The 13,653-nt window shown below is 41.7% G+C and overlaps 1 protein-coding gene across 2 annotated transcripts in view; it reads left to right on the top strand.

The window, feature by feature from the left end:
• The window catches only part of gabbr2 (gamma-aminobutyric acid (GABA) B receptor, 2), a 968,870-nt gene that overhangs the window by 654,508 nt on the left and 300,709 nt on the right, over positions 1-13,653 (top strand). For both annotated transcript variants that reach the window (XM_043689956.1, XM_043689957.1), the window contains exon 5: positions 6,586-6,651. In XM_043689956.1, the coding sequence (XP_043545891.1) occupies positions 6,586-6,651 (66 nt within the window). The remainder of the gene's footprint in view (positions 1-6,585; positions 6,652-13,653) is intronic.

Here is a 13,653-nt window from a genome sequence, read left to right as displayed (position 1 = left end):
CCTATCAATCCCTATCTTGGCAAATAGGGTGAAGGAGAATCCAAAGGGTTTTTCTAAATTCATTAAGGACAAAAGGGTAACTAGAAGAGAATAGGATAATAGAGAGTATTTTACATCAGTGTTTACTGTGGAGAAAGATATGAAAGATATGGAATGTGGGGAAATAGATGGTGACCTCTTGAAAAATGTCGATATCATAGAGGAGGAGATGCTAGATGTCTTGAAACACATAAAAGTGGAAAAATCCTCAGGACCTGATCAGGTGTGCCCTAGATCTCTTTGGGAACTGATTGCTGGGCCCCTTGCTGAGATGCTTGTATCATCAAAAGTCACAGATGAGGTTCCAGAAGACTGGAGGTTGGCTAATGTGGTGCCACTGTTTAAGAAGGGTGGTAGGAACAAACCAGGGAACTATAGACCAGTGAGCCTGATGTCTGTGGTGGGCAAGTTGTTGGAGGGAAACCTGAGGGACAGGATGTGCATGTATTTGGAAAGGCAAGGACTGATCAGGGATAGTCAGCATGACATTGTGCATGTGAAATCATGTCTCACAAACTTGATTGAATTTTTGAAGAAGCAACGAAGAGGATTGTTGAGGGCAGAGCAGTTTACGTGATCTAGATGGACATCAGTAAGATGTTTGACAAGATTCCCCATTGGAGACTGGTTAGCAAGGTTAGATCTCATGGATTACAGGGAGAACTAGCCATTTGGATACAAAGCTGGCTCAAAGGTAGAAGACAGAGGGTGGTGGTGGAGGGCTGCTTTTCAGACTGGAGGCCTGTGACCATGTCTACAAACGAGGTATAGTTAGTAAGTTTGCAAATGACACCAAAATTGGGGGTGTAGTGGACAGCAAAGAAGGTTACTTCAGGGTGCAATGGAATCTTGATCAGATGGGACAATGGGCTGAGAAGTGGCAGATGGAGTTTAATTTAGATAAATGTGAGGTGCTGCATTTTGGAAAAGCAAAGCAGAGCAGGACTTATACACTTAATGGTAAGGTCCTGGGGAGTGTTGCTGAACAAAAAGACCTTGGAGTGCAGGTTCATAGCTCCTTGAAAGTGGACATGCAGGTAAATAGGATAGTGAAAAGGCATTTGGTATGCTTTCCTTTATTGGTCAGAGCATTGAGTATAGTCATTGGGAGGTCATGTTGTGGCTGTACAGGACATTGGTTAGGCCACTTTTTGAATATTGCTTGCAATTCTGGTCTCCTTCCTATCAGAAGGATGTTGTGAAATTTGAACGATTCAGAAAAGATTTACAAGGATATTGCCAGGATTGGAGGATTTGAGCTAGAGGGAGAGGCTGAATAAGCTGGGGCTGTTTTCACTGGACTGTCGGAGACTGAAGGGTGACACTTTAGAGATTTATAAAATCAGGAAGGGCTTGAATAGGGTAAATAGACAAGATCTTTTCCCTGGGGTGAGGGAGTCCAGAACTAGAGGGCATAGGTTTAGGGTGAGGGGGAAAGATTTAAAAGGGTCCTAATGGGCAACTTTTTCACACAGAGGGTGGTGCGTGAATGGAATGAGCTGCCAGAGGAAGTGGTGGAGGCTAGTACAATTACAACATTTAAAAGGCATCTGGGTATATGAATAGGAAGGGTTTGGAGGGATATGGGCTAAGTGCTGGAAAGTGGGACTAGATTAGGTTAGGATATCTGATCGGCATGGACGTGTTGGACTGAAAGGTCTGTTTCCATGCTGTACATTTCTATGATTCTGTGGCTGGTGCACCAGCATCAAAGGAGAGGCAGCTTCTGTCTCTGGATCCCATTGCATAGAATTTTTAAACAGCTCACTCTAAAGTCTTTGGACACAATTTCCTGGCGTGAGGGGGTGGGAGTCAAGACAGGGGTAGGGAGTTATAAGTAAATGTGTAAGGACAGTGTTGGGATGTCTTCTTAGAAAATTCATAGGCAGTGGATCAGCATACGTAAGTCTCCAGTGGTTACTGTTTCCTACCACCTCTGGTGTACCATGTTTGGAGGCCATCATCTTATTGGAGATGAGCCCCTGGCTGTAATCCAGACTGTCCAAATACCACTGAAGGGAGTTTGCTGAGCATTTAGAATTTTATGCTTACTTTAGCCCTCTTTAAAAACGTGATTCTTTTCAACCCTGTGGTGAGGCACGCCTGGGTTTTCCTGTTTGTGTCAGCAGTGCCTAACTTACTTGCTAGGACTTGAAAGAGTTAAGAGCTGCCAGTCCCAGAACAGCAATTAAGGAGTTCTTTTGTGAATATAGCTGCCCTGATGTGGCTCCTAACCAGTGATCACTTCAGAACTCATTTTAGTGCTGACCTTGCGGCCCTAGAGCCCAGAATAAATCCTGTCCCCTTTCATAAAAAACTGCTTCAAGTTTTGATTTGATTCTCAATGATTTGGGATAATAGTCCTTGGAGCTGCATGGATTTGCCAACATCAGTTTCATTGTATTTCATGTACATTCTGGTCAGGGCACCGTGTTATCCTCCAGCTAAATGTATTTGAAGAATTTTTTTTTCACAACTGTAAGAAATGATAACGATAATTCCTGTGGATTAATCTTGGGGACAAGCCAATCGCATTGTGATCGCACTAATTATCTATTGCATGCCTGGAAGCATTTTCCCATTATTTTAATAAGGTACACTGCTGTAACTTACTTTGTTTTTGGAGCACTCGGCAGGAGTGCTATTAAAAGGGTTATTTCTTTATCAGCTTGATTACTATAAAGCTGTGTAATGCCATGGCCCCTACTTCCTGAATTAAACATAGATATGTGTGAGGTGGCTGGCTGCTGTGTTCCATTAGGGTTCCTGAAAGTCTTCTCCTGCTGACTGCTCCTCAGGTGCTGCTGCTTGTGGAGCTTGGACCTGCAATTCACGGAGCTTTAATTGAGACAAGTATAATAGACTCTGAGTGAAGCAACACCCCCAGATGAAAGCTGGTAGTGGAGATGGCACAACCCTGCTTTGAAGGAGTATAGGTCTAGGTAGGCTGATCAGTGTTTTGAGTCTGATTTGCCTTTCTGTTAAACCAATGCTGACCTGCTCTGCAACAGGAATATTGATGATAAGCAATTGAAACAGTTAAGACAGAATGAAAATATATTTCTCATTTCAGGCATTTGAAGTTGAGGATAGCAAATTTTGTATCATCTGGCCTCATGAGAACAAGGTCAACTAGGAATGGGCAATAAATGCTGGCTCAGCCATTAAATCTTTCATCCCATGACTGCTTTTGTCAAAATATTTTCTTGCAATTGATGGCCCTGTTGGGTTGACAGGGCAGAAGGACAAGGGAAATGTGGGGAAGAAGAATATTTTGGTTGGGTGGAGTCCCTGATGTCGATAAAGGATACTCATAGGAGGCATTCTCCCTTACCTGCCCACAATGTCATTTGCTGAAAGGCAGTGGTTTGGACAGCTTGTATCGGCCTCTTCTTGTGATAGGTAAAATCTCAATGGTGAAGTGGCAGTAGAGTAGGAAAGTAGGCACTGCGAACGGTCCCACTGGCATGGCACCCATCTGCCATCTCATCTCTTTTGGATAGCTCATGGATCTGCAGTTGAGGGAGAGAGAGAGAGAGAGCTGAGCAGAATTGGACCATGGTATAACCTGACAGAAGAATGACTATAAATTGACAGTGAGGTTCAGGCTTTCACTTACCTGCAGTCAGGAAGTGGGAGGGCTGAGCAGAATGGAACCCCACTCAGCAGCTGCACTGGGTTTGAAATAAAATGTAAGCATCGCAGCAAAACTGTGCGTCAATTGGTTGCTGTTCAGCTACTATTGGTCTTTAGTTTAGATAAAGTAGTGTTTAAAGTTAAAGGAGCAAGTTAAGTCCCCAGTATCTATTTAACATCCTTTAAACTAGAGGAGGCAAAGATATATAGAGTGTAATATTTATGTAAGCTATGGTGGGGCAGTTCAAACACGTAGCGTCTTCCTGTATATGATGTAGGAGGTTGGTAACACACTCTGTGTCCATGATGACCAAGTAAACAGGAAGTGTCTCTAGCTGACACCACTTGAAATTGTCATGTTGGGTCTTGAGCAGCAGCTGGAGTTGTGCACGACTAAGATCATTGTGCACAGCACAGACAGTGCAGTGGTTACAAGCAGAAAGAGAATGGTGACCACCAGGCATGTAAGAGTACCAGGTGCGTATTGCTGGAGTACCCTGGGACCATCTCCCTCTCTAACAGATTTTCTGTCTTTGGTGCTATTGGGAGAGGTGTTTCTCAGTGAATGCTACAAGAACCTGGTCCATGGCACCATTAATAGCTCCGTTGTACTGGGGGCAGGGAGAGAACAAATAATGGAAGAACAATACTGATACAAGATTTCATCATACATTGAACAGGCAGACATTACTTCAGCTGCAGATATGACACCAGAATGACACCAGTCCCATACTGATTGTGGTCACTATGAAGGTCTCACCTTTTCAACCTCACCCCCAAGGCAAGTTTACTCTCAGTTTAAAGTCACCAGCAGCCATCTTCTTATGGTTCTCTGCGACTCTGGTGACTTTATCTTTACCTAATCAGGATGGCGTGTTGCCTCCCTGATGTCAGTGTGAGCTGCTGCAGGACATTCTTAAGGGGATGATCATCATCCAGACTTCATGGTCCATGTCAGAATGCAGGTAAAAGAGGGTGGGATCTCTGCATGCAGAATGCAGGGAGCAAGGCAATAAATTGAAAGACAGTAATATTCGGATTAATCCCAGTGGCACTCACCAATGAGATCAGGATTAGGGGAATGAACTGGATAGATATATGGCTGGAGAGATGGTGTAGGAGGGAGGGATTTAGATTCCTGAGGGATTTTGACTGATTCTGGGGAAGATGGGACTTCTACAATCTGGATGTCTTGTATCCCAGTAAGGCCAGGACCAATATTTTCACAGTGACATTCACCATATTTGATATTGCCTCAGATAATCCAAATATAAAAACTGTCTGGCTGGAGTTAAGGAACAAAGGAGACAGAAAGCATCACTGAAACTTGTCCATAAGTCTTCAAGCTGTAATAAGGCAGGAAACTGATTTGCAATAATGTTGAAGTGGATGAATTCTTGGAGTGTGGACAAGGTGTTGTTTTTAGACCTTTAGCCATCTAGAGAACAGACTATGATTGATTTGGTCATTTGCAATGAGAAGGGGTTAATTAATAATGTGTTTTTTTTCTACAGTGTCCTTCAGGGAAGAATGACCATAACATATTACAGTTTTTCATTGAGATGAAAACTGAAGTCATTTTGAATTGTGAATCTAATATCTTAAACCTAAATAAACAAAACTGTGACGGTATGAGAGAAAAGTGGGTAATGGTATTTTGGGAACCTTCACTAAAGGCATCACAGTGGATCTGCACTGGTTAATGTTTAAGAAACAAATACAAAAAATACAACAGTTTGACATTGCTTTCCATTGCAAAAAAACACAACAGGAGCTGTGGCCCAATTTTGGTTAACAAAATGAATTAAAGATTGTATTCAGTTCAGAACAGGGTCACAGAAAGCTAGAAAAACTAGCAAGCCTGTGAATGAGGAGCAGTTTAGAATTCAGGAAAGGAAGTCCAGTCAAATTGCATCCTACTTAAGGTCTCCTCTAAATTATGGAGATGAAGCACAGACTTAGTGGTCACTTTGAGGAACAGCTGCGTTCTGAATGCAAAAGACCCTGAGCTTCCAGTTGCCTGCCACTTTAACACACCGCCTTGTTCCCTGGCCAACATTTCTGTCTCAGGCTTGCTCCAGTGCTCCAGCAAAGCCCAGTACAAGCTAGAAGAACAGCAAATCCTTTTCCACTTGGGGACCCTTCAACCGTCAAGAATCAGTATTGGTTCAGTAATTTTAGGGTCTGAGCACCTTTTTCCATGTCCTTTACCCATCCCCACATCCCTGTTATGATAAGAGCTGCTTCTATCATATTTTCACCCACTAATGGTCCCTATTATCAGCTTTAAAGTCCCCCCCAGCTCACCGTCATCTTTCCCTTTGTCTGCCTGTCTTCACTTCCTCTGGGCTCTGTCTGCACCTATCGCATACTTTCCCACCCTGCTTCAGCAGATATCTCACCTTTTCCTAGCTACCATCAGTTCTGAAGAAGGGCCACTGGTCCTGAAACATTCTCTTTCTCTGCACAGATGCTACCAGATTGGCTGTGATTTTCCAGTAATTTCCATTTTGTTTCAGATTTCCAGTATCTGCTGTTGCTTATTTCATTATGACAAAGAGTAATTGTTGTCCTCAGTCTAACCATCTATTTTATTTACTTTTCTGTTGGAACTCACCTTTGTAAACTGAACACTTTTAATTGACATGTGTTTCAATGTGTATTTAACAACTCTTTCTGTTAGTTTGACATTTAACAGGGCCTATTAGTAAATTTGCCACCAATTCCAAGCTGGGAAAATATCCAAAATAAACTCATTCAAAAAGCTAATAAAGTGCTGACTACTGCAAATCATGCTTTTACTTGTTCAGTTGCCTATTGTACTTGCATTTCTCTTCAATAGTCATCTAATCTATCACGCTATATGTTATAGCTACTTTCGTAACTAAATAATACTTTCTTTCACTGCAGGATAACGATGTCCGAATTATTCTGGGGCAGTTTGATGAGAATATGGCAGCAAAGGTATTCTGCTGTGTAAGTATGAAGCAGTGATATCAGCAATAATCAGTATCCATTGTCCTGACCATCGCATCAATTGTAGAGTAAAAAGAAACAAAACATTAAGGTTGTGTTGATTTTTGCTTATTAAATGAAGCAGAATGTTAGAATGCAATGAAGTGAGGTAAGTGTAGTTGTTACTTTGGCTGTTTTTAAGCCAAAAGTAATAAAGATGAATGGAAACCCCATGAAAAGAATAAATTATTTGTGGAATGAAATAGTAAATAAATGTTAACAAGAAAAGCTTACAGTCAGACACAAGGATATACAAAAATGTTTTTGGTTTGTTTGCACCTACATAATTCAATGGATAATAAAGTCATTTTATATCTATTTAAGAAGCAGAATTTATAGAATGATGAAGAATACAGTGCAGGAACCAAGCGTGTGCTGATACATGACACTTTTTAAAGCTAAAACCTTTTTGCCTCCAATCTGCCCGTATCCCTTGATTCCCTGTGAATTCATGTATCTGTCAAGATGCCTCTTAAACATTGCTATTGTATCTGCTTCTACCTGCTGCTCTAGTAGCACTTTTCTGGCACTTACTACCCTCTGTGTAAAAACCTACCTCTCACATCTCCTTTAAACAAACCCTCTTTTATCTTAAAACCATGTCCTCCAGTAATTGACATTTCAACCGTGGAAAGAAGACTCCGACTATCCATTCTATACATTCCTCTCATAATTTGTAAAGTTCTAGCAGGTCACCCATCAGCCTCGGACATTCAAGTGGAAAAAAAGCTCCTTTTGTCTAATCTCCCCATATAGCTAATATCCTTCAAACCAGGCAACCTCCTGATAAATCCTTTCTGTACCTTCTCCAAAGCCCCCAAATCTTTCTGGTGATGTGGCAACCAGAAGCATACACAATGTTACCCATGTGGCCTCATTGATTCGATGCAACTGCAGCAAGTCATGCCAATTTTTATATGCTATGCCCTGACTGATGAAGTCAAGTAAGCCATATACCTTCCTGACCACTTTATCCACTTGTGCTGCCATTTTCAGGGAACTGTGGAGCTGTACGCCTGGATCTCTCTGTATGATAATGCTTCTAAGGTTCTGCCATTTATTGTATACTACCCTCCTGTACTAGATCTTTCAAAGCACATTACCTGTAGAGACCTCGCATTTTTCTAGATTAAATTCTATTTGCCAATTTCTCTGTCAAAGTCTCCAGCCCAACTATGTACTGCTGTATCCTTTGGCAATCCTTCTCACTTTCTGCAGCTCCCTCAATCTGTGTTGTCAGCAGACTTACTAATTACACAACCTATATTCTCCTCCAAATCATTTATATACATGCAACAAACAACAGGGGTCCCAGCACTGATCCCTGTGGAACACCTCTGGTCACAGATCTTCAAGCAGAAAAACACCCTTCCACCAGTATTTTCTGAATTTTATAACCAAGCCAGTTCTATATCCATCTTACCAGCTCAATTTGGATCCCATTTTACTTCATTTTTTGTATCAGTCTACCATTAGGGACCTTGTCAAAGGCCTTACTAAAGTCCATGTAGACAATATCCACTGTCCTGCCCTCATCAATCATTTTTGTCACTTGCTCAAAAAAAAATTGAGTTTATGAGACACGACTTCCCTCGCACAACACCATGCTGTTAATAATTCCATATTTATCAAAATTTGAATAAATCATATCCTTAAGAATCTTCTTCAATAAATTACCAACCACTGACGTAAGACTCAGTGGCCTGTAATTTTCTGGATTATCCCTATTTCTGTTCTTAAAAGAAAGGAATGTCATTGGCTATTCACCAGTAGTCTAGGACCTATCCTGTAACTAAAAAGGACTCTAAGATTTTGTACAGGGCCCCAACGATTTCCTCCCCTGCCTCACTCAGTATTCTAGAATAGATCCCATCAGGTCTTGGGGATTTGTCTATCTTAAAGTTTTTCAAAACATTTTGGTAAGTCAAACTAGGCCAGGACTTTCACAGTCAATAGTAGGGCTCTGGGGAGCATTATAAAGATAAAGGAAACCATTGGATGAACTGTACTTAGATTTCCAGAACGTATTTGACAAAGTGCCACATCAAAGGTTACTATGCAAATTAAGAACTCACGATCTAGGGATAGCATTTTAGTATATAGAAAGGATTTGTTAGTGTATAGAAAGCAGAGGTATGAATGGGGAGCAAAGAAATCTATGAATACAGGTTCATAGCTCCTTGAAAGTGGAGTTACAAGTAGACAGAGTGGTGAAGATGGCTTTTGGCATGCTTGCTTTCATCAGTCAGACACTGAGTGCTGGAGGTCGGACATCTTGTTGCAGCTAAACAAGATATTGGTGAGGCTATATTTGAAGTACCGTGTGCAGTTCTGGTCACCCCACTATAGAAAGGATGTTATTAAACTAGAAAAAATGCAGAAAAGATTTATTAAGATGTTACCTAGACTGGAAGGTGTGAGTTATAAGGATAGGATGGAACTTTTTCCCCCAGGAGCTTAGGAGCCTGAGGGGTGATCTTATAGAGGTCTATAAAATCATGCCAGCCATAGATAAGGTAGATAGCCAATAGCTTTTCCCCATGATTCGGGAGCCTAAAACTAGAAGACATAGGTTAAAGGTGAAAGGGGAGATATACAAAAGGATCCAGAGGGACTTTTTTTTACAAAGAGGGTGGTGAGTATCTGGAACCATCTGCCAGAGTTAATGGTGGACAAAAGTACAATTTTGTCATTGAAGAAACATTTAGACTGGTACATGGATGGGATTGATGGATATGGGATGTGGAGAGGGATATGGACCAAACATAGACAAATAGGGCTGACCTAATTGAGAAAACTGGGCAGTGTAGGCAAGTTGGGCATGCTGTAGACCTCAATGACACTAAAACTCTATCCAACTCCACTTTTTTTAATATTGATGTGCCCTAGAATATCAACACACCCCTTTCTAGATTCACCAAACTTCTGTGTTAAAAGTAGATCAGGTAGATTTGCAAATCATTTATATAAGTGATGAAAAACAGTGGACCCAGCACCAGTCCTTGCGGCACACCAATGGTCACAGGCCTCCAGTCTGAAAAGTAACCCTCCACCACCATCCTCTGATTTCTACTTTCGAACCAGTTCTGTATCCAAATAGCTAGTTCTCCCTCTATGCTATGTGATCTAAATTTCCTAACCAATCTGCCATGAGGAACCTTGTTGAACGCTTTACTGAAGTCCATATAGATCACATCTACCGCTCTGCCATCAAGAATGATTGTGATCTAAACTTCAGAAATTGTGTAGAAATTTGTTTTTTTTTTGCCAAACCTATTTTCCGAAATTTGTTCATGTTGTCAACCATATAAAATAAGATTAGAGAGGGCTGCATATGAAATTTGGCAATGCTGGCCTCAATGTCAGTGTCCAACCCTGAGTCATTTCAAAAAGAGGGTACTTTGGGATGTTATGAAGACATGGGTGTACTGTACCTTTAAGAGAATAAAAGCTAACAGTGACAGCACCAAGTGTTCTCAATAACACACAATTAGATTAGATTCCCTATAGTGGGGAAACAGGCCCTTCAGCCCAAGACCAACTCTCCAAAGAGTAACGCACCCAGACCCATTTCCCTCTGACAAATGCACCTAACACACTATGGGCGATTTACTGTGGCCAATTTACCTGACCTGCACATCTTTGGACTGTGAGAGGAAACCCACACAGACAATGTGCAAACTCCACACAGACAGTCACCCAAGGCTGGAATCAAACCTGGGACCCCGGTGCTGTGAGGCAGCAGTGCTAACCACTGAGCCACCGTGTCACCATAACATGTGCTCCAGCTACTGGGATAGCTGGTTGCCTTGAAATGCCAAAACAGATTCAATTTAGGCCTATCAGTTTAGATTATACCATGAAAAGTATGAAATTCCAAGTAAGTTTGAATCGAGTATATTGACAATCTTAAAAGCCAATGACACAATCTGATGCTTTGGGGCAAATTGAATAGTTGGGAGGAGAACTGCCACCAAACCAACAGATGTCAGAACTCTCTGAGAGGTACCTGTCTAGAGAAGGAGTTTGCACATAGAAAAACCTGAACACTGACCTGGGGAGCAAATCTACCAACAAATATGAAGAGAAGATTCAACTGCTGGCTGGTTTTAAAATATGAATTTTTCTGTAAATTTTAATCTGGAGTTTTATCAGACTAGTATTGTAAAAGAGAAGGTAAAAGATCAGTTAGAGGAAGGAATTGTAAATAGTTGTGAGTTAATTATTCTTCATTAAACTTTAAGAAATAAAGTTGTTACTTTTTACTTTAAATAGTTCTTGACCACTTGAATTTTCACAGGTTACTGCACAGGATAAATCTTTCCTGTGTTGCTGGTTTTAAATTTAGCAGGAGGGTTTACCCCATGTCATAACAGGAATCAGACTGGAAAGTAGCACTTTGCCAACTGAGGCCAAGTAGGATTAATTAGGATTAATTATGGCTATAGCTACTGAGGCCTGGAGAGATTACCCCTTCAGAATCAAAGACAGGCTGATGACACATTTTGAAAAATTAAAATGGACCTACCTGTCCTTATCCTCCACTATCTCCATGTTCACATCAGCAGCTCCTAACCTTGCCACTGCGTAAGTCAACCTTTGTGTGCAGGAGCGCCTCCTAATTAAAATTGAAAAGTAAAGTATTTTAATATTTCCATGGAGAGGAGCTGTGTTAGTTATAAAAATGGTATTCTACAGCTAACATCGTGACTTAAACAGAAAGAAAGAAGGATCATCTGGATAAGCCATCCCAAATGTTTTGACATGTGAACTATTTGGGCAGCACGGTGGCTCAGTGCTGCTGTCTCGCAGCGCCAGGGACCCAGGTTCGAATCCAGCCTCGGTGACTGACTGTGTGGAGTTTGCACGTTCTCCCTGTGTCTGTGTGGGTTTCCTCTGGGTGCTCCGGTTTCCTCCCACAATTCAAAGATGTGTAGGTCAGGTGAATTGGCCATGGTAAATTGCCCATAGTGATAGGTGCATTAGTAAGGGAATGGGTCATGGGTGGGTTACTCTTCGGAGAGTCGGTATGGACTTGTTTTCATACTGTAGGGAATCTAATCTAATGACAAGGTTGCTCAGAGGTGAGATGGTAGGTCACATGACTGGTCAGAATAAAAAGAATAGCAGAGACTGACTATGGATGTAATCATCATGAAAGAATGAATTAGATCTTGAGGGAAAGCTCGCCAGAAATGTATTGGCATGAATAGAAGATTGGCTGGCTAACAGAAAGCAGACAGTAGGAATTACTGGGTCTTTTTCAGGCTGGCAAGATGTCACAGTGGTGTCCCACAGGTGTCGGTGCTGAGGCCTCAACTCTTTACAGAGTTGAAGATTGTGGTGCTGGAAAAGCACAGCCAGTCATACAGCATCCGAGGAGCAGGAGAACCGTTTTGAGCATAACATCAATTCTCCTGCTCCTCGGACGCTGCCTGACTGCCTGTGCTTTTCCTGCACCACACTCTTTGACTCTGATCTCCAGCTCCTGCAGTCCTCACTTTCTCCTCAATTCTTTACAATTTGTATAAATGATCTGGATGAAGGGACCAAAAGTATGGCAGTTAACTTTGCTAATGATATAAACATAGATAGGCAAGTGAGTTATGAAGAAGGCAAAAGGAGCCTACAAAGTGATATGGAAGAGCTAAGTTTGTGGGCGAAGATCTGGCAAATGAAGTGCAATGTGGAAAAGTGGGAAATTGTTCATTTTGGCAGAAAGAATAAAAAATATGCATTTGATCTAAGAGGTAAGAGGTTTCAGAGCTCTGAGATGCAGAGAACATTGTGTGCTGGAGCTTGAATAATAGGTTAGTATGCAGAAACAGCAAGCAATCTGGAAAGCTGATGGAAGGTTATATCTTATTGTGAGGGGGACTGAATGCAAGAGTAAAGCCATTATGCTTCAGTTATACAGGGTGTTGATGAGATGGCACCCAATGTACTGTGTGCAATACTGGTCACTGTACAGAAGGATGATAATGCAGAGAAAACAGTTCAGAGATTTGCTGGACTAATATTTGGAATGAGTGCCCATGACAAAGACTGGACAGGTTAACCCTGTATACTTTACAGTTTGGAAGTGTCAAAAGTAACAACAGACTCTGAAGAGTCTTGATTGTGTGGATGTGGAAAGGGTGTTTCCCTTTGAGGGAGAATCTAGAACTAGGGGTTATAGGTCATAGAGTTGTAGACATGTACAGCACGGAAATAGAACCTTCGGTCCAACCTGTCTACACCGACCAGATATCCCAACCCAATCTAATCCCACCTGCCAGCACCCGGCCCATAACCCTCCAAACCCTTCCTTTTCATATACCCATCCAAATGCCTTTTAAATGTTATAATTATACCAGCCTCAACCACTTCCTCTGGCAGCTCATTCCATATACATACCACCCTCTGCATGAAAAAGTTGTCCCTTAGGTCTCTTTTAGATCTTTCCTCTCTCAGCCGAAACCTATACCCATTAGTTCTGGACTCGCCCACCCCAGAGAAAATCCTTTGTCTATTTATCCTATCCATGCCCCTCATTATTTTATTACCCCTCAGCCTCCGATGTTTCAGGGAAAACAGCCCCAGCTTGTTCAGCCTCTCCCTCTTGATCATATCCTCCAACCCTGGCAACATCCTTGTAAATGTTTTCTGAACCCTTTTAGTTCACAACATCTTTCCAATAGGAAGGAGACCAGAGTTGCACACAATATTCCAAAAGTGGCCTAACCAATGTCCTGTACAGCTACGGCATGACTCCCAAATCCTGTACTCAATACTCTGACTGATAAAGGAAAGCGTACCAAATGCCTTCTTCACTATCCTATCTACCTGTGACTCCACTTTCAAGGAACTATGAACCTGCACTCTAAGGTTTCTTTGTTCAGCAACACTCCCTAGGACCTTACCATTAAGTGTATAAATCCTGCTAAGATTTGCTTTCCCAAAATGTAGCACCTCGCATTTATC

This window comes from Chiloscyllium plagiosum, chromosome 5 (genome assembly GCF_004010195.1).
Source record: "Chiloscyllium plagiosum isolate BGI_BamShark_2017 chromosome 5, ASM401019v2, whole genome shotgun sequence".
NCBI lineage: Eukaryota > Metazoa > Chordata > Chondrichthyes > Orectolobiformes > Hemiscylliidae > Chiloscyllium > Chiloscyllium plagiosum.
This window is presented reverse-complemented; position numbering and strand designations above follow the sequence as displayed.